The sequence below is a fragment of the Poecilia mexicana genome, unplaced genomic scaffold, assembly GCF_051168715.1.
Source record: "Poecilia mexicana isolate PSO_F unplaced genomic scaffold, ASM5116871v1 scaffold_3, whole genome shotgun sequence".
Classification (NCBI taxonomy): Eukaryota; Metazoa; Chordata; class Actinopteri; order Cyprinodontiformes; family Poeciliidae; genus Poecilia; species Poecilia mexicana.
The window spans coordinates 34,258,220-34,281,109 of record NW_028263372.1 but is presented as its reverse complement, the minus strand read 5'-3'; the positions used below and the strand labels follow the sequence as shown (position 1 = coordinate 34,281,109).

Sequence of the window (22,890 nt, the reverse complement as noted above, 5' to 3'; positions counted from 1 at the left end):
GACTCATTCTTCTCCCCGACGCTGCGGAGTTCAGCGCTTATCTGGCACTGATGCAGCCGCTCTGCTCAGACACAATCAGCACCTCGGCTGCTGCGAGCCTGACAGGACTAATGGGTTTAAATGAGCGGGTGCAGCCATCATTTACACGCTTCTGCAGCTGTTGCTCCATGCAGCGGCGAATAGCTGCACAGCTGCTGTTTCAGATTCTTTTAACTTTAAGGCATTTCTATTTTAATGATTTTCTGTTTTATGAACAGAAATATCAGATAGATGCTTCAACTTCTCAGTAAGCTGAAGTTAGAATATCAAACTTTCATTTTTTTGAAGGCTGAAACGATTAATCGTGACGAATCTGTTGAAAATAGTAAACAATTAATCGCTAACTGGAGACACAAATAAGGCTGTTTACTTAAAGAACAACACACTCAGAGCTGTACTTATTCCAAAACTGTACAAAATTATCTATATTTTGCAATTAAAGTAAAAAACCCCCCATCTTTGTCTGTAAATGTGTTCAACCCCAAACTCGTAAAGTGATAGCTTTAGCTTCACTCCGTTTAAATTCCCAGGGCGGCCATCTTGTTTCACAAGCGTGTTTTACATTTATAATTGTTTGGATTTTGAGATGAGGTCACAGAGAGGAAGATTGAAATGAAAGCCAATTTTTGAAAATATTTTCTGTCTTTTTCAAGATAAAAATGTAAAAAGAAATATTACAATCGTAAATTTAACGTGGTGTAAAATAAAAAACTAAAATTGAAATGTAAATTTTAAGCCGTATTGCCGGACCCTAAATCCTAATTCTATTTGTTTTAAGACCATGATTGTGTCTCTAAGTGAACGCTGATTCTCTGATCTGTTAAAAAATAAACTAAATAAAAGTGCTGAAACTACAGAGCAGTTCCTGTAAATGCTTTTCAAACCTTTGACCTTCTTACACAATCAGATGTTTTCAGGCGGTTTGTTCAAGGCCTCGCTCGGCAAACACGCAGTTTGAAACGCCACTGAAATGCTGCGTTTGTCAATAATGGATGGATGAGTTCTGCTCTGGTCTGATGCATCTTAAAAAGGATCCTGCAGAAAAAGTAATTATGAATCTAACAGTTTTCCACTCAAAGATCTGTTTTCTGTTTTGCTTTCAGATACTCCCACAAAAACCCTGCAGAGTAATGGAGGATAAGGGAATTAACTGGGGAAAATTACTGCAATTTTATGGTTTAACTTTAAGTTCTTGCCTTTTGAGTGGTTTGATTGAGGGAAATCTTAGACATCTTAGTGGGATAAAGGTGCAAAAATGATCTTCTTATACATTAAAACCCTTCTGTAAGCTTCTTTTGTAATGTTTGTACAGTTTTACTTGGTGTGCTTGAGTTCAGATGATGACCAATCAGAAGAGTCGGTGAGGAAAATGAGTTTATAAGAAAAAACATAAAAATTTATTGTCTTTCAGGACACTTTTGTACTATATGCACATGCTCAAATCAATGCCAGAGTCTTTATTCCAGGGTCAAAACCGCAAACAAAAGAAGAATGAACATTTTTCTTTGCTCAATAATTCTTTGCCGCAACCAGAACGTGCTGTTAGTTTGGGTTTGAACGCAGATCAAACTGCCATCCCTGTGATGTTTGAAATATGCATGCAGCAGTGCAGCAGAGCTGTCCATTTCTCTGCATAAATTGCTGCTAATAAACTGAATGTTTTCCATATGGATGAGCTGCTATAAGTAAGAGAAGAGAAGTTTTTGTTTTTATCTATTATGCATTCACTGAGGCTTTGTTCTCTTGTAAAGTGGTCCTGATTGATGTTTCTTCAGGCTATTTCTAAGCTTTCATTCTAACATTTATTGCTCCTAACTTGTCTTTATTCTTGACTTTGATAGCATGTAGTGTTGTACGTTTTCTAGATTTGTAGAGAAATGGACAAAAACAGTAGACCTGTAAAAAATACGCCTGAATTACCATCCTTCATGTTTTTTACAGAAACCTTTTAAAATAACATTTCTTCATATCTAAATTTTCTCCTATGTGTAGAGACAACAGTATTTCAAAGCTTGAATTTAAATATTTTTGCTTGTCTAGTTCATTTTAGAATGAAAAACTTTCAGAAAGACTTGGCAGATCGTTTGAAAAGTGTTGCTCATGTGAGTCTGTGAAGTTTTTACAGAGCTTCGCTGTTATGTGACAGCCTTTTCCCAATGTATTAAAATCTCTTTCCTCAAATTTTACACATCAAAACTGGACTTAGTGACATGACTTAAAAATAAAATCTCAGATTTCTGATTTTAATCAATCCTCCCTTGCTTTATATTTTACAAATGAGAGGAAATATATTTAAAAAGTTTTTTTTAATCCTCCGTTCTGTGAGTTACACAGTGGTGTATTGGGGCCAAGCTACAAAATGTTTTGTTTAATTATGAGAATATAGTCATAATATTTGCAGAATAAAGACGCAATTTTACCAGAATGTTTTAAAATTATAAGAAAAAAAATAATTTTAATGAAGAAGAAAGCTTGGATGATTTTGTGTTGGAATTCTCATACTGCTAAGATTTTATTATATTACTGCACTTCTATTCTTGTAACATTAACTTTATTTTCATGAATCGGAAATCTTACCCTGACCCTCACGATGTGTCGTAGAAATAGAAGCTGTAAAACAAGATGGCCGCCACTCTGAACTGTGGAAGCCCCAGGAGAGAACTGGTGAAAAACAAATCCAGATCTTTCACAAATTAAATCTTCAAAAATCAAATATTCAATTAATAAATTAAATAAATGCATCTCCAAGCCCTTCCTCCATCTCATAACCTGATTTATCAGTAAAATATTGTTGTTTTTTGTGGCGCTTGCACCTGCATGTGTCGTTATTTCCCTCTTTGCAGAGTCCTGTATGAGTGGAAGGAGAGGCTGAAGCAGGGCTGCCACCTCATCCAGACCACGCCCGCTGGTCGTCCCGCCAACATCAGCGGCAACTCCTCCCAGCGGATCTACGTCACGTACCGCCGAGCGCCGGACAGCCAGCCGCACGCCTCCCTGGCCGTCACCGACATCTGCATCATCATCCCGAGCAAAGGCGAGGCGCCGCCGCACACCTTCTGCAAGGTGGAGAAGAATCTCAACAGCAGCATGGTGAGGACACTTCAGATGACTGAAACGAATAATCCGATTAATAGATTATTAAAATTATTGTCAACTAATTTAATAATAAATCATTAACTGGATCATACAGGCTCGACAAAAGGCCATTTGCTGAAAACTCAGAGCAGTTCTTAAGTCAAATGTGGCCAAATGTTTTGCCTCTGAGGCCAAAACTGGCAAACTTAAACCACAACATTCATTTTTAAAAATGCAAAAATTATTTAATTGTTTTACCTGTTCAGTTTTATGAAATCTATTAGGGATGCTCTGATCAGGTTTTTTGCTGCCGATTCCGATCGCCGGGATTGGCTGCTAATTTTTCACTTCAGGTATAAATGATACTGGCAATAAATTCACCAAATTTAGACATAAAACATGCAAAATACTTGCAGGCACAATGCAGCAGCTATTCAGTCAAAAGGACAACTGAAAAACCTTCAATCATTAAAACAAAATTTAACAAGTAATATTTACCAAAATTACTTGCTAAGATTTTGTGTTTTTGCAGTGAGTGTCCATTGTTGTCCAGATTTCGTCACAAATAGACACTTCTAGTAGAAAACATCAGACTGATGAAGCACGCTCACTCTGCTGCACCGTCACAGATAGTTTGAGCTGATAAAAAGTCTGGAAAACCTTCTTCATTATTGTACATAGCTGAAACATGGACTCATCTTATTTTGTCTTTCTGTCCAGCAGAAATCATGCAGGGCTTTTTTTCTTGCACTCTCCAGTTTCCAGTTACGTTTCCGAGTGCAGGAAATGCAGGAAGAACATGTGGTCGTATTGATCTTGGTGGCAACATTCCTTGTGTTGCTGCAGCACTCAGAGGTCACATGCATGTCTCAGCAGCCAAACTCGTTCCCATTTATCCCACATTTTCAGACACTTCTGGTTTTCATTCTTTAAGGATTCAGACTGTAGTCATTTATATGCAAAGTCATTTGTTCAAACAGGAGACTGAATTGTTTGATATTTTTAGAACAGTTTCAGCTCAGACTGGGTGAAAGCATCGTCTTTCCACAGGTTCATGATCTCACTTTGGTCTAGACTTTGGACCAATCTAACACATGAAGATTCTTAGGTGTACAACATTTCATTAGCTGTGTTTTTTGCACATTTGTAACGGCAGCGCAGCCATTGACCATATAACTGCGCTAAGTGGAGGCAGTTTTTTATCGAAATATGTTTATTTTGCAAAACTGCAATGGAAACTTTTTTTTCTGCATTATATGAATCTCATGAACAATAATTGTTACTACTGGCAGAAACCACGAAGATGACAACAACAGGAAGTAGTTGGCTGCATGTTTTTCAATGACTTATCGCGTGAACAAACTTATTCATGCGTGATATTAATTGTTTCTTATTTAATGGAAACAACGTAATTGCAAAGTTGTTCTTTTGTTTTTATTTTTTAAACAGAATTTTGAGACATTTTTCTTGTAAAGTTGCGTCTTTATTCTGCTAATATTTTAACTTTGTTCTCAAAATTAGTCTCAGAAAGGGATGGTTGAAATAAAAGCAGTTTTTTATATTTTCTGTCACTTTTTATCTCTTTTTTGAAAATAAAAGATTTAGAATCATAAATTGGATGTGTTATAAAAAAAAAAAGATTTTATTTTCAAGCCACATTGCCAAGCCCAGGTTTCATAACTTTGTTTGTTTTTTATGAATGGATTGCTGCTGCAGTTACTTCACCATGTCCTGCTTCCCTTCTTGTGACCTTGTCTCTGATTGTCCACCTTGTGCTCCTGCTCTGCTCCTGCCTGCAGTGGGGCTCCTCCGTTTACCTGTGTTACAAGAAATCTGTGGCCAAAACCAACGTGATCGCCTACAAAGCAGGTGAGCCTTCCTGATGCAGGTGTGTCTCTTAGCAGGTAAACCTTCATAACGTCTGACATCAGAAATTAGAGAAATCAGTTCTGACTGGTATTTTAAAGGGCCAGTATTATTTAAAATGGACTTTTTGAGCTTTACATCAAGTTTTTCCCTCAGTAGAACATACCTGGAGTTTTACCTTGATTCTTTAATGCACGTTTGAGAAATCCTTTAATCTCCATGGCAACCATTTAGCTGTGGAAAACGGCTGGTGGGAACTAGCTCCGCCTTTGAGGAGCTGTCTCATAAAGCAGCACCCACTCAGCTCCTTCAGACTAGCCAGCAGCAATTGGCAAACACCTGGTGGAGCTGCTGAGCTCAGTATAGGAGCTACTTCTCAGAGCAACGCTGGTAAAAACATTAAAGGATTTATAGAGGAGCCGTGTTGTGATGACTTCCTAAAGTGGAGATTCTTAAAGAGACAGAGGCCCAATTTCAACGTGTTATACTACTAAATGTTTTTAGTCATATTTGATGTATGTGGCTTTTATATAACAATTGTAATATGTTACATTATAGTTCAGTGTAACATATTTACTTGATTGTGCTATAAAACTGGTGTGTCTGGAAAACACAACACTGTCCCTTTAAATCATGAGCGCGGCTGTGGTTTGCCTCAACATGGCTTGGCTTTACTGAAGGTTATTCATGGTTTATTTTGATATTTTATACGATGTAATTCAGTTGTTTTTGTTTTTCCTGCATGTTTGTGTCTTCGGGGATGCAGATTGCTCTGCCTGCATTTCTCTGCATCCTTTCTAACAGGTTGAGCCTCGCTGAAGCGTGTCTCAACCTGAAGCGATAAACTCCTGCTCTGTCAGTATTTACGTTTGCTTTAAATCAAAACCGTGTTTTTTATGGTGACGTTATTGTTATTATTATTCAACATGAAACATCTGTGTGATTTGGACGCTAAGAAGACAAATTGATTATTTTTCTGGCAGATTGAGTTTTGTTTACTTTCAGTCGGCAACATGTTGGTGAATCTGCAGGAAACTGATTCTGTCTCTGACGAACTGAGTGAGTCAGAGCAAAAAACCGCTGCAGATTTCTGCAGTTTGTTTCCACAGGAAGCTGCAGTAACCATAGCAACCAGACCGACCATCCATCCATCCATCCATCCATCCATCAATCCATCAATCAATCAATCAATCAATCAATCAATCAATCAATCAATCAATCAATCAATCAATCAATTTGGGGAAACATTTTTAAGTCTGTTGGAAAAATAAATAAATGGAAAACATTTTAAAATCCGTTTCCTCCCTTTTCTCTGTGTAAAGATAAATCCCAGCTAAATGCTCAAACTGTCAGAGCGATGCGTCTGATGCTGTTTTATTCTTTCTTTTTTATTTTTTTGTATAACCAGGAAGTAAAACCTGTTTAAGACCCGTGGAAGTTGGCTTGTTCAGAACAAGTACATTATCCAAAGTTTGCTGCAGCTCGGTTTGAACAGCTCATTAAATGAAGTCAGGGTTTCATTATTTCTGTCCTGCTGACAGAGACTAATTACTCCACAGCCTCGTTACAAAGCACTGATTGATTATTACAGAGCCCAGCGTTTCTGCACTGACTTGGTGAGGCGCGTTTTAACGATGGTTTTAGCACTATTGGAAAAGTAATTTCACCTCCACAAGAAGTTTTGATTTGCTGCCACAGAGAGGAGTTCACCTCACTATCACTTAAAGGTTGTTTTCTTGTTTTTCTGTGTCCTTTAAGGTTTATTCAGCAGATATCCGGAGGAGGACTACGAGTCTTTCCCTCTGCCGGAGTCGGTCCCTCTCTTCTGCCTTCCCATGGGGGCAACAATCGAGAGCTGGCCAGCAAACACCAAGTACTCCCTCCCTGTTTTCTCCACCTTCGTCCTCACCGGCGCGTCTGGAGAGAAGGTAAGCTGGTTAAACGTCATTTAACGCTCATTTTTATTCACAAACATCTGGACTGCAGCATCAGATAAAAAACTGGTGACAGGAAGTCTGTAACTGTCACATATGCAGCTGTTGGGTCTGCAGACTAAACACACCTAAAAAAACACAATGCATTGCATCCCTAAAGGAAAACTGGGTCAGGCGTGTTGCAGTCGGTACAATTCTGCAAATTCACGACAAATTCAAAGAGAACACAAACATCTCTGTTGCAACACATTAAATATTTCATGTGTTTGTGTTTCCCACACCACTTTTTGACGTGACATTATTTAATTCCAGTTTATGCAAAAGAATCTCATTATAAATCTATAAAACATCAAAACTTGTGAGCAGGTTGCATTTAATTTTGACCTTTTCTGGAGATTTAATTTTTGACATTTAGTTATTTTTCTCTAAAAATGCAAGAGAGATTATTTAAAAGATGTTTCAGTTATTAGTCCAACATTTCTGTTTTGTGCTCAGTGATTTATTTTTTTTAATGTCAAATGATGCATAATCTTAATATTTTGAGTTTTTTTCATAATTTTGTACAATATTTTATTTATTTTTTAAATTAAATACATTTTACTAATAATTTTTAACTTCTGTTTATAGTTCTGTTGTTGTTTTGCAGCATTTTAGTGCATTATCATTATTTAAAGTTCTACATAAACAAGGTTGAAAATAAAATAAGGATGCCAACGAATAAAATCTGTATTTAATGTAGAAAAATCCCTCCTAGATTTTACATCTGAGTTTGCAGATTCTTCAACAGAACTGAGATCATTTTTTTGGAAATATTTGGAATTTTGAGTTATAAAGTTGAAGAAAAAACGGAAAAAATTTAAATTTAATATGAAATTACATATTTGCATAGATTTGCATATATCTGTAGCACAAACATCTTTCCAGTTTCCTGTTTTTATCAGCAGGAATAATTTTGTAACTTTTTGACTGCGAGCCCTTCATAGTTTGGTTGATCATCTTAGCTTTCAGATTTTTCTCTAACGTGTCGCTGAGTCTCTGACTTGGTAAACATAAATGCGACCTCACCGCTCTGGTTCTCGGTTTGTGAAGAGTTCCTGCTGCGTTGAGGCCGGAGCCGACCCGTATCGCTGAACCGTGAGGTGAAACACAATCGGGATGAAAACAAACAACCTCCAGAGTGCAGCGATGGTTTAGCGGTGTTGGAGTTCAAATAGTGTCGAAACCTGCTGCAGAGTCGAGGCTCTGTGTGTGTGTTTATGTTGGGAGAAAGGCAGGAGGTGTGTGTGACTCGACTTTTAACGCAGCTCAGCAGGACGGAAAGACTCAGTTTACCTGAAGAGAATCACCTGACAAACAGCGCAGATATGAAACTGAATCAGCAGAAGTTAAAAACATTATTAGGAAGAAGACGCATTTTTTTCTGGAGTTGGACAAACGTTACTACAACTAGATACATTAACCCAATTACAATTACTTGAGTAACTTCTTTTTTTGAAAAAGTTTACTTTTAAGAGTATTAAGCGTATTTCCCAAAGGGAAGTACAGCCCTGCACCACATTGATGTTCACATGTTGATGTCAGGACATGTGAAGGAATGCCATGTTATCTCATTTGAGGCAATAAAATGTTATTTTCTTATTTAAAAAGGAATTGTATTGTTTATTTGCATCTCTTAATATATTTCTAATAATGCATAACAAAGATTTGTGATTAAATGAAAAATCTGCAGAATGTGCCATTTTTAAAATCCGATTAATTGATTAATTTGCCGATTAATCGATTAATTGTCAGAATAACTGATTAATCGGTTACTAAAATAACCGTTTGTCCAGCTCTACTGGACCTTCAGCATATATGAAGTGGATTCACTCGGATAATTACCGAGTTACACAGTGAGGAGGTCCTGATGGAGGTCGTTTCAGTGAGCAGCAGCGTGAAAAGATGGATGTGATTTATCGCCTTCTCTTGTTTCAGGTTTACGGTGCTGCCATCCAGTTTTATGAGCCCTACCCACAGGAGTGCCTGACTGATACGCAGCTCTCCCAGCTGGGCCTTCTGAGCCCAGAACAATGCAACGCCTCTCCGTCCAGCTCTGCAGCGAATGCCGCCATCAATCCTGGAAACGGCGCTGCCAGCGCCAGCTCAGTCTACACCAACAAATGCATCTGCCTGCTGTCCCACTGGCCCTTCTTTGACGCTTTCCGCAAGTTCCTCACATTCCTCTATCGATACTCCATCTCCGGCCCGCACGCGCTGCCCATCGAGAAGTAAGCGCTGCCGCTTTAAAGTGGGCCCATCATGCAAAAATTAACATTTTGTACATTTTAGTGCTTCCATTTTGGTCTCGACTGCTTCTAAAAACAACTCAGCTGCTTTAAAAACTAAAATTAATAAGTTAATATTTTTTTGGTGTCTGGAAAATGAGCCGTTTCAGAAACCTCCTGTTAGTTGAGTCACACTGCAGTGTTACCTATCAACCCCAGCCAAGCTGGTTACCTAGCAACCCAGCTTCAGCAGGTTTGGTTTGGAAAAGACAAATGTTTTTGGACTTCCATCTGACTCTCAACTGTTTCTGAAAACAGTTCAAACACTTAAAAAAACAGCCATTTCCTGGCAATAGGTGAATAGTTTTTTGGTGTCTGGTAAATGAGCTGTTTCAAAAACCTCTGGAATGTTAAGTCGAATTTGACGGTCCTGTGCCGTTACCTAGCAACCCAAGCAAAGTTCAAACATGTTTGGTCAGCTGGTTTTACTGCTGTATGCGCTGTACAATGGCTGCTGGAAACGACAAGTGTTTTGTTGTTGCCTTACCGTCCAGAAACCACTTGCTGCATTCCTTCTGTTTGTGCAGTAGGCTCCACTTCTGTTTTTCAAACATGTATGGTTGTATAATTGTGCATCTGTTTGAAGCCATTTTCACATGCAAGTGTAAATGTTGAGTTGGGGGGATGTGGCTAGCAGCAGCTTATTTGGATTTAAAGTGACAGGACGCCCTAAAACAAACTAAAATCTGATTGTTCAAGAAGGATTTTTTTCCATTTTGGATAAAAAGTTAATAAACATGTTTTGTATCACCAGTAAATCTGTCCCAACCTGTTCTAGGAAGCATAATGAGTCACCTTGAAAACAAGTTTTAACAAGTCAGTAAGTATATCGTTAAAAAGGTAGCAGATGATGCCAAAGAAACGGTAGACGGTTTCTGGAAGTTTTGGTCCAGATGTTCTTTCTATGGGAAACTTCACTAGATGAGTACATTCCTTTAGTCTGACTTAATGAGAAAATAAATGTTACATAATTCTAAATATGTTTTTGACTAAATTTAATGGTGGCTCCATAAATCCATTGTGTTTTCTTGTCACAATAAGCAATAAATCAATTAATCGCATACTAAATTAAAACAAGCTCAATAATTAATTTTTTCCTGATTTATAGTTTCTCTTTTCTCTCTTGTTTTTACCATAAACTGGTTGACAAAAGTCCTCTTTTTTGAAGACTTCATAATTCATTTTATTTGTCATTTCTGATGTTTTATTTTGGATAAATAAATAAAACAGTTCCAGTGTTAAATGTTCGTTAGAATTTAATGTTTGACAATGTGTTCTTGCATTATTACCATTATATTAGTTGAAAATGGTCTCAAAACACCAATATTATCGTTTATTGTGATAACTTATGGGACAATTTATCGTCCAGGTAAATTTATCATGTCTGGTCTACTTGATTTGTTACTTATTGCTGTCAGATATTGTCTATATTTTTCCCGGCAGCCCTGATTTTCTGCTGGTTGAATCAGAAACTCGGATGGTGCTGCCTTCATTCCTTCACTTTAATAAGTCTCTTTTCTCTCCACACAACAAAAAAGTGCAATTTTTATGTTTTTTGCTGAAAGAAAAGGTTTTTTTTTTCCTGAAATTCTGCTGCTGTGGTAATGTGAAACAGCCTTTTTATGTCCCCCTGCTGCACATAAAAGACATTATTCTGCCACCCACTGCTGTTATTTCTGGCCTCACGTCCCCCGTTCTTCTTCTTCTTCTTCTTTTTTCCAGACATATCTCTCACTTCATGCACAAAGTTCCCTTCCCGTCCTCCCAGAGGCCTCGCATCCTGGTGCAGGTAAGCTCTTTAATTGCAGGAGTGAAATCGGTGAAATTTCTCGGATTGCCTGCTGGGTTGTGTTCGGCTCCTCCATTATGGATGAACGTTTCAATCATTTATTGCAGGTGTTTGGTGTTTTTGCTTGGTTGACTCTCCGTTTTTTTTGCAGCTTTCTCCTCATGATAGCCTGATGTTGAGCCAGCCTGTCAGTTCTCCCTTACCGCTCAGGTGAGAGCAGCAGGTTTATTCACCAGCCTAAATATTCCCCTCTGACATTAGATGCAACTTACTGACCTTACGCCTGAAATTAAATACGATTTTTACGTTTGTCTTCCTCAGCGGAGGAAGGTTTTCCACTCTGCTCCATAACCTCGGTCCGGAGAACGCCGTCACCTTGCTGGTGTTCGCCGTCACCGAACATAAAATCCTGGTCCATTCTTTACGGCCGGCGGTGCTGACCAGCGTCACAGAGGCGCTGGTGTCAGTGAGTCACTGTGTTCACGCCACACTAACACCAGAAACCCGGAGAATGACCTCCAGCTTGTTGTCCAGTCAGATTATCAAACTCTTTTCTGTCTTTATGTAAGAATGATTTTGTGCAAAAATGTAACAACCATGTTTTATATGGATCCAGTGATGTCCAAACTTTTGGCATGGGGCAAAAAGTTTTTTATAGCAAAAACTAATTTAAAAAAAAAAAAAATTTTTACTTGCTAAATAAAAAATACAAATAAAAATGTAATATTTTAATGAAAGGAGCAAAGTAATCAGATTTGTGTAGACAACAGATGTGCAAATAGTAGATTTAAAAAAAAAGGCAAACCATACACTAAATTTTTCATCCTTTTCTGGACTTTTTGTGTATTTTTAGAGACAAGAAAATGGCTCAGTTTTGGTTTATTTTGACAAACTTATTAACAGCACAGGTCCGCAAATCTTTGTCTCCTTTTACTAGTAAAATAAATTAAATCCAAAGTAAAAACCTGGATGAAAACTTTGTGTTGAACTTTATGTTACCATCAGTGAAAACTTTAAATCTGCATCAACAGGAAGAACTGGGATCGAGGGCCACAAACAGCCTACAGGCCAGAAACGGCCCCAGGGCCACAAATGGCCTACAGGCCACAAACGGCGCTACAGGCCACAAACTGGCCACAAATGGCCCCACGGGCCAGAAACGGCCCTACTGGCCACAAACGGCCACAGGGCCACAAATGGCCTACAGGCCACAAACGGCCCTACTGGCCACAAACTGGTCACAAATGGCCCCCCGGGCCACAAATGGCCTACAGGCCACAAACGGCCCTACTGGCCACAAACTGGCCACAAATGGCCCCCCGGGCCACAAATGGACTACAGGCCACAAACGGCCCTACAGGCCACAAACTGGCCACAAATGGCCCCACGGGCCAGAAACGGCCCTACTGGCCACAAACGGCCACAGGGCCACAAATGGCCTACAGGCCACAAACGGCCCTACTGGCCACAAACTGGTCACAAATGGCCCCCCGGGCCACAAATGGCCTACAGGCCACAAACGGCCCTACTGGCCACAAACTGGCCACAAATGGCCCCCCGGGCCACAAATGGCCTACAGGCCACAAACGGCCCTACTAGCCACAAACTGGCCACAAATGGCCCCCCGGGCCACAAATGGACTACAGGCCACAAACGGCCCTACAGGCCAGAAATGGCCCTACAGGCCACAAACGGCCCCTTGGGCCAGAAACGGCCCTACTGGCCACACCTTGGGCATCCCTGCAGTAGACTTATCCTGACCTGTTCAGGAAGGGTCATAGGTCACCTCTAAAGAGTTAATTTTTGTTTTTAACAGATTTGTTTCCATTAGTAGATAATAAAACATCATAAAACTGTTGCTTTGGAATGTGAGTTTTCAAACGTTTCTCATGAGGTTTGGGCTCAGAGGGTCTGAATAACTTCCTGTGTTGAATCGTCAGCATCGGCGTGACGTTTGTTGTTCTCTGCTCCGCCTCAGATGATCTTCCCCTTCCACTGGCCGTGTCCCTACATCCCGCTCTGCCCCCTGGCGCTGGCCGACGTGTTGAGCGCTCCCTGTCCGTTTATCGTCGGCGTCGACTCCCGGTACTTTGACCTCTACGACCCTCCGCCTGACGTGAACTGTGTGGACCTGGACACAAACACCATCTTCCAGTAAGCAGAGAGAGGCGTTTTAAAACAAACCTCTGCTATATTGTCGGTGCTGTAAAATGTAGAATATTATCACAAGATATTACATATATAAAATCATATATTAGTGAGTAAAAACATTGTTTTTATCTCTAAAGTGTAGAACTGGTTTGAAAATTTACCTTGAAAGTGTTTGAAATGTATTTAAATTTTACTTTGGGAAAATTTGAATTTTTTTGCAGTTTTTTTCTTCTTTTTTTGAGTTTTTAAATTTAGAGGTTTCTTGTAATGAACTTTTCCTCAAAGTATCCACATTTCGTCAGCAGTTATTCTTGTAACCGGTGGACCTTTTTACCTGCCCGAAAGCTTGGCAGGTGGTCTGAACTTTGATGTTGGTTTAGGCCAAACTTTTCTTCGCTTCTCTGCTTTTGCAGCAACGATGATAAACGCGCTCTCACATGGAAGATCCTGCCAAAGAAAGCGTGTAAAAACCTGATGAATGTGCTGAGTAATCTGCACCAGCAGCTGGTCGACGGTGAGTACTCTGCGTTTTCCTTTAAATGTTTTTAAAGTTTCATGAATAGAAGGTGTCAAGGTGTTTTAATCTCATATTACGCCTGTAGCTGCAATTTTAAAGCTTTCTGGGTAATTAGGGGTAATAAAAAACTGATGTGCTTCATTAATCATCCCCAGTTGTTTTATTATTCTAATATTTTTGCAGCTTTCATTCTTCACTCTTTCCTTGTCCTCTTCATTCAGCAAGCTGAGACTGAGAAATAATCCTTCCTGGGATAATATCCTAATCAGCGTCTCGCTCTGTTCTTGTCGACTTTCTGAGCGGCTCGGCCGCAGAAACTGCTGCTTATTCAGCCGCAGTAATTGAATAAATGAATTTTCTGATTCAGTGAAGTTGAAAATCTCCTCTGCCGCTGCCAGAAGTCTGGAAATTGATATGCATTTTGAAGTTTTCCGGAGAGTTTCATGTCCTTTTGGGGGAAGCAGGCATAAACTTGAGCTTCATTGTTTTAAAAATGTATTGCTAATCCAATTTGATACAGTAATACTTTAATCTCTCTCTGGGTATTAAATCTATTAGTAAAGTTGCCATCCGAACAACTACACCACTTTTTATAGAGGAGAACTCACTGGCTTCACAACAGGAAAAATCAATGTTGGAAAAAACTGATTTTAAACAGCTGAGGAGTCAAAGATGATCAATTTAAACCGGTAGGATGGAACTTTTATTTTAAAAAATATATTTTTTTACATATTTGTTACAACTGTCATCATGTTGTGACAGTTTAAAATGAGAGATAATCTGTGAAAAAATCAAGCTACTCCATCTTCTTCCAAGGCTCACTAAAACCAACCAATCAGAGCCAGGAGGAGGGCCTTGGCGCTGTCAAAATAGCTGCTTTGCTCCGGCAGTTAGCATAGCATGGACAGCTAAAATCAGAAGCTACAACACAACATTTATGCTAAACGAATGGAATCATTATGGAAAGTAGAGGACAAAAGTGGTAAAACATTCTAAAAGTTAGTTTCTTTACATATTTTGTAGCATTGTTTGCTAGTTTTCAGTCCCCAGCCGTTAGCTGTTTGGGCGCAGTGGCGTGGAAACGTTTGGGAAGCCCTGTGCTAACGTACGGCTCTGTCCCCAGGTCAGTACCGCTCCGACGGGCTGCTGGAGCTCAGCATGAGCGACACACAAGAGCTGAGCTGTGGGAAGAGCCTCCACATGCTGGAGCTGGAGATCCAGGAAGCCTTCCTGCGCTTCATGGCGGCCATTTTAAAGGGTTACCGCTCCTTCCTGCGCCCCATCACACAGGCGCCGTCGGAGAAGGCCACGGACGCCAGCTCGCTCTTCGACTTACAAGGTAACACGCCGAAATCGTCTGATCAAAACGACTTCAAAACCAGCGCTGCATGTGAAGCCGGAGATCGGACTCCCAGAGGAAGTGGCCGAATGAATTAACCCGACTCCACCGTTTCCATGCAGCCGCTTCAAAGTCTTCACACAGGAACCCTAACAAGTCCAGCACAGAGTAATGAGGCACGTTTCCTCTGATGGCTGTCCAAAACCTGAGGAAGAAATACAAAAACAGCATGCTGAAACAGTTATTTATTCTCTTCCTAAAACTTAAGACTTTAAACGGTCGACCACTTCAGATGAAACTGCTTTCATCTTTTATAGGGAGGTGAAGCTGAATGATGGCCAGAGCTGAGTAATACCAAGTTACATTTAGACAACATTACATTTACCAGAGTAACTTTAAAAAAAAAGTTCACTTCACTGGACTTTTTACTTGAGTCATTTTATTATGAAGTATTTCTGCTCTTATTGAGTAACATTTCCGGATTTTCTACCCTCTGAATGAAAAACATATTTTAACCAAAGATTCACCAGATGCTCTTACTTGAATAATTTCTTGGACAGCTGCTTTTTATTTATACTTTAATAAAGATATGTTGAAGAAGAGCTGCTCTTACTTGAATACAGCTTTTGCCCACCTCTGATAATTGCATACACAGTGTTGCATAACAGAAACTAGACAAGCTAAATAAAAATACAGGTTAAATACAAGATGAACTATGAAGAAAATATGAGACGGATGTATTTTGGAGAGATTAAATCCAATCAGAGCTAATCTTTAATCTTAGTCATGTGGAAATGCTGAATGAGTTGGAGAAATAACCAATAAATCAGAATATTCTGGAGTGGGAGGAAGTTGGATTGATTTGTTAAATTGGGAAGAAAGAAAGTTGATGACATGTGGGACACGAGTACAGTCTGAATCACTTTCTGTGCTACTATAAAAAAAACAAAAATATAAAAATAATGATGTCTGTAATGACACCATTTTGAGTTTCTCTCTCTGTGAGGCTGAAGATGTCAGTCCTGATTATTCTGCAGCTGCAGCGTTTCCACTCCAGTATCTCTGAAGGTGACATTTAGGTTGCTTCTGAACTTCTCATTTCTCACATGATCAAACTCTTGTTTTTGTTGTTGTTGTTTTTTCTGGGGATTTGATCAGTTAGACGTGACATTCAAGTCTGGTGCCCAAAACATGGAGACATACAAGGACCAGAAGTGTTCAGAATAAATCTGAAAGGTCATCAGAGTTACAACAATAAGTTTGAGATTTAAACCAAAACAGGAAATAAATACACAATATAGGTACAATGGGTAGAATGTCATAATAATAATAATAAAAATAACCTGTAAGGTGTTTTATAAATTAACACTTCATCTTTTATAAAAATAAAAAATGCTGCTTGCAAAACTGTTAATATGCGCTCTAAAATAAGGCAAATGTCTGACTATTTGTAAGTTGGTATGTCTTTGATATGGTCATTATGTGGTGCAGAATAATATCTGAGATTTGTAAGTGATTTCTGAAAAACAGAAATTTGGCTGGCAGCTTATAGCTGCTGAAAGAGAGTTTGATACTTTGAGGATCACCAGGATTTTAGGACTTTATTACTGACAAATGTATTTATTCAAAACAAGGCCTGAACCTGAGCCCTGGGGAACTCCTTATAAAATAAAGTACAGTGTCATCTGCACAAGACAAACTTTAACACTAGACATATTCTTACTATTAATTCAAAACAGGGCCTAAATCTGGGATTCTCCTTTTTAATATCTTCAAATTAATGGAGTAACAATTACCTTTAAGCTCTCTTAAAGGTAACTTAGTCATGCAGTTTGGTACTTTAGTCATTAATAAAAAAAACAGTTTTTGAGGCAAAAACAACATGAGCAATTTTGTCTTTCCCACAATTTTTTGTAAGTATTCTTTCTCTTTGCATCAGCAAAAACATTTGAAAACCTATTTAGTGTTTATATGGACATGAGCTAAATCCGCCATCTTTATAGAAGGAAACATATCCTAAAATATTAGATTTACCTCCAACCAATTCATTTTAAAATTATTTTATATAGATTTACAGACTTCACTAATTTCTTCTTCCACATTAAGGATTGGCTGGTTTGCCATTTTTGTTTTGTTATGGAATAGTTTTGTTAAGCTGTTTGTAGATTCTTGTATTTCAGATGGTAAAGAGACTGAAATAACAGAGAAAATGTGTTTTTATATTAGAAAAATGAAACTGCACAGTGTATAATCTGAGAATGTAATTGCTGGTCCTGCTTACAAGTGGCCTCTGTCACAAATAAAATATTAATCATGTGCAGGAAACACTCTGCGCTCACCTCTGCATTGTGCCAGCGGCCGCTCTTCCTGCTCTCCGTCTCATAACAGCCGAGGCTTATTACCCAGTTAAGCTGCTTTCAGCATCTATTATGGAGCCGTTTCACGACGTTCGCGCTCGTCCCAAATTGGCCATTACAGTAATAACACCGTGCATTATCCAAACCAACACAAATGGACGTTGAAGAATATTTTTATGGCCTTTTGCAGAATAATGGAGTCTTTAGCTTCCAAGCCGCACACTTTTGGAGGAAGTCGGTTAATCGTTGCTGTCGCAGCCGGTCGTCTCTCGGTGAAATTAGCTCAGTTTTTAAAGTTTGATGTTTTAAATCGGCAGGATTCTTGAAGAGCCGCGACCGCTCTCACCAGAAGTTTTACTCGCTCATGACCAAGACCCAGATGTTCATCCGCTTCATCGAGGAATGCTCGTTCGTCAGCGACAAAGACACCAGCCTGGCGTTCTTTGACGACTGCGTTGACAAAGTGAGTTCCACTTTTTCATACATTTTCATTTGGCTTCCTGAAAATAAACAAAACAATCTTTTCTCATCCTTCTCCTTCTGGTTCTGCTTTGAGTTGGAGTGTTTCAGTGAACCTCCTGTAACTTTCTCTGCCTTCAAGTTAAGTTTTCTCCTCTGTCTCCTCTTGCTTCCTCTTGCAAGCAGCTTTTCAACTCAGAGCGGAGCGCAGAGAAAGGAGGGAAGGTAAGCTAGCTGCTGTTTCACCTCTTCTGCTTGCTTTCTAGTATGCATTACCTGCGAAAATTACCAAATAATTTTGAGTGAAAATGCATTGCATGGCTAACCTGAAGTTCTGATGTTTTCGCTGTTTTGCTGTAGGAAACCTTCAAATCCTTCAGGTCTGATTTAATCCTGCATTCACACCAGCTCTGTTTAGTCGCTTTAATAAAACCATAGTTTGTTTGCGTAGAAAATTTGGTCCAAATGTGTAATCTAACTCTGATATGGACCAAAAAAACTCCACCTAAAAACTTACGTTTTGTCTCTAGAGATGCAACTTATTGATTAATGAGTTGATCTAAAGTTGGTTGATTGATAAGCAGCCATTTTCTTAAAAACCTGAGTTTTTTCTTGTGTCAAGAGGGACGAATGTCTTTTCATAACATGAAGGGCTACATTTTTCATAAAACTAAATCAGAGAACCATCTCTGTTTGGGCGGTTCTTTTTCCAGTTCCGGGAGGTCTCCGCCATCTTTGTTTCTGTATCAACTGGACTCTGCTTCGGGATCAGCAGTGGTGCCCTCTGATGGATGGAGGTCAAACTACGACATAGAAAGTCTAAACGAAGGTTTCTAGTTAATCGATTGGAACTATATCTCTGCTTGGTTAAAGTGAACTCTGGTTTAGTTGGAATGGATATGTGAACGCCAGGCGGACCAGAGACCAAAAGCAATAAGCAAAGTATACCTCAAAGCATTCTGGGTAAATATAACCAAAACAAATGTGTGACTCTAGCGATAGCAGGAGGAAAAAAAAGAGAGAAATCCTACAACCACTAAAATCCTACCCTACTCCATTTTTGTTTACATTTTATGAAACAGGAAGTTGCACTCATGTCTTCTTCAGAGTCGTTTCCTTTAGTGGTTCTTGGTGCAGCGCCCCCACAGGCGAGGAGGGGAACAGGTTTCCGTAGGGTTTAGTTGGTTTGAGAGCCGCAGCAGCTGAAAATGTAGCAAATGTTGCAATTTTGGTCCAAGTCTGCTGGACAATCAGGTGTGAAGACGCCCTTAGTTTCCTCATTTTCCCCTCCCTTTTTCACATGGCTGCATTCAGGCAGCATCAGCCTGCTTGGTGTTCTGCATTTTTAATGTTCATTTAGATATTCACTGCATGCATTATTCCTGCTGGCTCTGCAGTTTCTCTTGCATGTGTGGAAGAACAGTTTTAGGTCATCAGACTCCAGCCTTCTGGCTCCATTATAAACGGTGAACTAACATTAACGATCAAACAGAATGTGTGTCGTGTTTACAGGGTCTTGATATTTTCTTAGCAGCGCACTGCGCTCTGCACTAGATGTGGTGGAGCTGAAGAGTTGTGATAATTCACAAAACACTCTTAGAGAGTCAGGGTTTCTTTTTCCTTTTGTTTCTTTTGCTCTGTGTGCAGCATTTTGGAGAGTTTAATTCATGTTGGTAAGTTGAAGGTTAAACTTAATGTGTCTGCAGTTTCAGCAGCCGTTTTCCCTGAGTCACTTCCATGGGTCACCGGCTTCAGCAGCTTCAGAATAGACCTGCTGTAATTTAGGTTTAGTGGAAATGATCATGGAGCTTTTCTGTGCTGCAGTGAGGTGAGTTGGGTGTCCTGACCTCCTCCTGCTCCTCCTGTACAGACGATTAAATCCTGAGTTTGTCTTTGTGAGCTCTGGCTGTGTCATTTCTCAGCACACAGAGATCGCTAAAGTGAAGGAAAATCAGCTTAAAGTTCATTGATCCCTGAAGGAGAGATGGTTTAGAAATATCACCAGAGCTTTTTTAGTAATTATAAATCCTTATAATAAACACCGTAAAGATAAAAAATAAACAAATGCAGCTGGGCGCTTTCTGCAAACGATTTGCAATCATTCAGGTAAATTTTGTTATATTTGCATATAATATTCAAGTAATGTGTTTCTATTTTAATTAGACAAATGAAGCAATCAGGATTTTTTTGTAGCAATGAATTAATTAATCATATGACGAATTAAAAATAAATCAATTAATTTCCATTTGCATGATTTATTGTTTTTCTTTTTATCAAAAACTGGATGATAAAAGTTTTCAGTCTGGTGCTTTGGTCCCAAATAGCCATTTTTTAAGGATAATTTTGTTCATGGAGACTTCATAATTCATTTTATTTTTTATATTGTTTTGTTTGTCTTTTTGTAATTATCTAAAGGTTGGGTTTTAAAATTTAAAATTCTCCTTTTGATTCATATTCAATCTGAGAAGTACAAAACAGCTACTGCAGAAAAACTGTAAGCTGATCCTTAATCATCCGTGTCTGCCAGTTAACTGCCTAGATGATATTTTGCATCAATAATTTGATTCAGATTATCTATTTTCTGAAGTTCTGGAAATTATTTACTGAACTCTTCATAAAGGAAATTCTGAGATGACACAAGTCTTTCCCAAATCTTACAATAACGAAAAGCTCTTGTATTTATTACTTGCAGCTTCTAAAGTGACACAGAAAACTTTATCTGGATGCTAAAAGAGAAAAAGGTTATCTTAATGATACATTTTTGTCCTGATTGCAAATTTTCAGCTTTGTTTAAAGACAACCTATAAGTAGAAGAGCAAAAAGGATATTTCTTCCTCACCTCGTCCTCGACTGATTTAGTTATTAGTCTTTTCTTACCTTCAGGCTAACTAGGCTAAATTATGAACTTTAATACCCACCTGGCCTCGCCTTGGTTCTGTCGGTGGATAAACCAGCGCCTGCACAACTAAGGCCTTTCATTAAGCACCTTTCAGTATATTCTGGTGCTGCTGTGACTATTCATTCTCCCTAGATCCACCATAAATCTCCAATCTGTCCCCAGTCACCGCAGCAGCAGTTATCTCATTAAATCTAAGCAGCTCAGGAAAATAAAACGGGAACATTGCTTTTCCCCCCGGTGTATGGTTGTAACCTTGTATCTTTTGGGTGAAGAGTCGCTGTTGGAAACAGTGATTTATAGTAATTTAATGCTCCTGCTGAGGCGATTGTAGACTTGTAAATGTCTTGTACCAAACACATCGTCTGACAGAATCACAGATTTATAACGGCATGTAAAAGATGAATCTCTGAGGCACAAACATGTTCTCTTTCAGTGCCACTACTGGATAATCTTCAGAGATTTGATGCTTTGGCATCATATGTTGTCATTAAATATACTTTTAAAGAAAAATTCACATGTACAGTTCTCTCTTAAAATATTTAAATCTTTTCATCTTTTCCACATTTTTGTCAAATTGCAACCACAGACCTTGATGTATTTTATTGGGCTATACAAATAATCACAAAGCATTGTTTAATCCATTGTCTAGATTGAGCAAGAAGGTAGAAGGTGAGCCAAGAAATTACTATTCATCCACTCTGACAAGGAAAGCAATAATCAGAAGCAGCCAAAGAGCAATGAAGGTCCTAAAAACAGCTTTTCTCAAAGTAAAGTGATCTGAATAAAGAAAGATGTCATCTGCATAAAGGTGAACTTTTAACAGCTGACATATTATTACCAATGATTGACAACAGTGTCTAAAGCTGAGCTACAGGGAACTCTTCTTAAAATAGTGTCTAAAGCTGAGCTACAGGGAACTCTTCTTAAAATAGTGTCTAAAGCTGAGCTACAGGGAACTCTTCTTAAAATAGTGTCTAAAGCTGAGCTACAGGGAACTCTTCTTAAAATAGTGTCTAAAGCTGAGCTACAGGGAACTCTTCTTAAAATAGTGTCTAAAGCTGAGCTACAGGGAACTCTTCTTAAAATAGTGTCTAAAGCTGAGCTACAGGGAACTCTTCTTAAAATAAAGTACAGTGTCATCTGCATATAGGGAAACTTTAACAGAAGTTGTATTCTTACCAAAATAATCTAGAATTTATTTAGAAATTAGATACTTTTCCTGAAGAAGAAAGATAATTTTAGCCAAATTAAGTAAACAAATAAAACCCAAATAACTGTCTTGATGGCAAAACACTGTCCTTGTCTTGCTGTCGAAAGATCAGTTTTATTTGACTGGTCTGTTTTTTCCTGAAGTTTTCAGACTTTTCCTTCGGTTATGAAACCTCTGAGATTTTACGCATCAGCTTACTGCTAGCTGTTTACTGCTGACCTATAAAAACGGCAAAATGTCAAAATGCTTGACCGCAGCAGATGATTTGTTGTTCCATGGATGAAACGGAGGCAGGAAGCTCGTTGTAAATGTAGCTTAGCCTGGTTGTCCTGCCTGTTTCCTATTATAGGAGCTTTATCTGTCTTCATTAGGGCTGTTTCTCTCCGTCTGGCTCTTTCCCTGTGATATCATTAATTCTGTAATGGATGTGAATGTGTTTATTGTAGCTTTACTTTGCATTTGGGTGTCATTTGTTTTGTGTGTCACAGTTTGCAGAGAAAGCTGCAGAGGTAGAGGGAAAACTAGGTCACCTACTGTCGCCCTCCCTCTTCTCTCACCTTCATCACAGCGTTAAATTACCCTGAAGGGTTTTTTTTTAGGTACAAGAGCTTAATTGGTGTGTTCACCAAACATTGACCCATGCATGTGACATCCTGATTTAGATGGATGCTACTCACCTGCTCAGGGCCACAATCCTGTTTCTATCAGGGTTTTTTTTTTTTTTTGCAGCTTATTTTGATGTAAATAAATAAATTACATTTACATTTACATTACATGAACAGACACAAAAACAAAATGTGTGAAAATGTCTTAAATAGAATCCAGATCAGTTCAGTACAGAATGTGTTTTTGTTTATATGATTCATAAATGATAAAGAAAGTTAAAAATAAAGCATGAAATAAAAAGGAGAAGGAATTAAATACATAAAAC

The 22,890-nt window shown here is 38.8% G+C and overlaps 1 protein-coding gene across 3 annotated transcripts in view; it reads left to right on the top strand.

Moving 5' to 3' along the window:
- The window catches only part of LOC106924056 (C-myc promoter-binding protein-like), a 65,917-nt gene that overhangs the window by 18,677 nt on the left and 24,350 nt on the right, over positions 1-22,890 (top strand). For 2 of the 3 annotated variants that reach the window (XM_088004471.1, XM_014997550.2), the window contains exons 3-14: positions 2,883-3,129; positions 4,914-4,983; positions 6,739-6,908; positions 8,889-9,181; positions 10,961-11,027; positions 11,179-11,237; positions 11,349-11,493; positions 13,006-13,181; positions 13,592-13,692; positions 14,819-15,034; positions 17,709-17,854; positions 18,037-18,075. In XM_088004471.1, coding sequence (XP_087860597.1) covers positions 2,883-3,129; positions 4,914-4,983; positions 6,739-6,908; positions 8,889-9,181; positions 10,961-11,027; positions 11,179-11,237; positions 11,349-11,493; positions 13,006-13,181; positions 13,592-13,692; positions 14,819-15,034; positions 17,709-17,854; positions 18,037-18,075 — 1,729 coding nt within the window. The remainder of the gene's footprint in view (positions 1-2,882; positions 3,130-4,913; positions 4,984-6,738; positions 6,909-8,888; positions 9,182-10,960; positions 11,028-11,178; positions 11,238-11,348; positions 11,494-13,005; positions 13,182-13,591; positions 13,693-14,818; positions 15,035-17,708; positions 17,855-18,036; positions 18,076-22,890) is intronic. The other variant, XM_014997556.2, reaches the window with a different exon arrangement.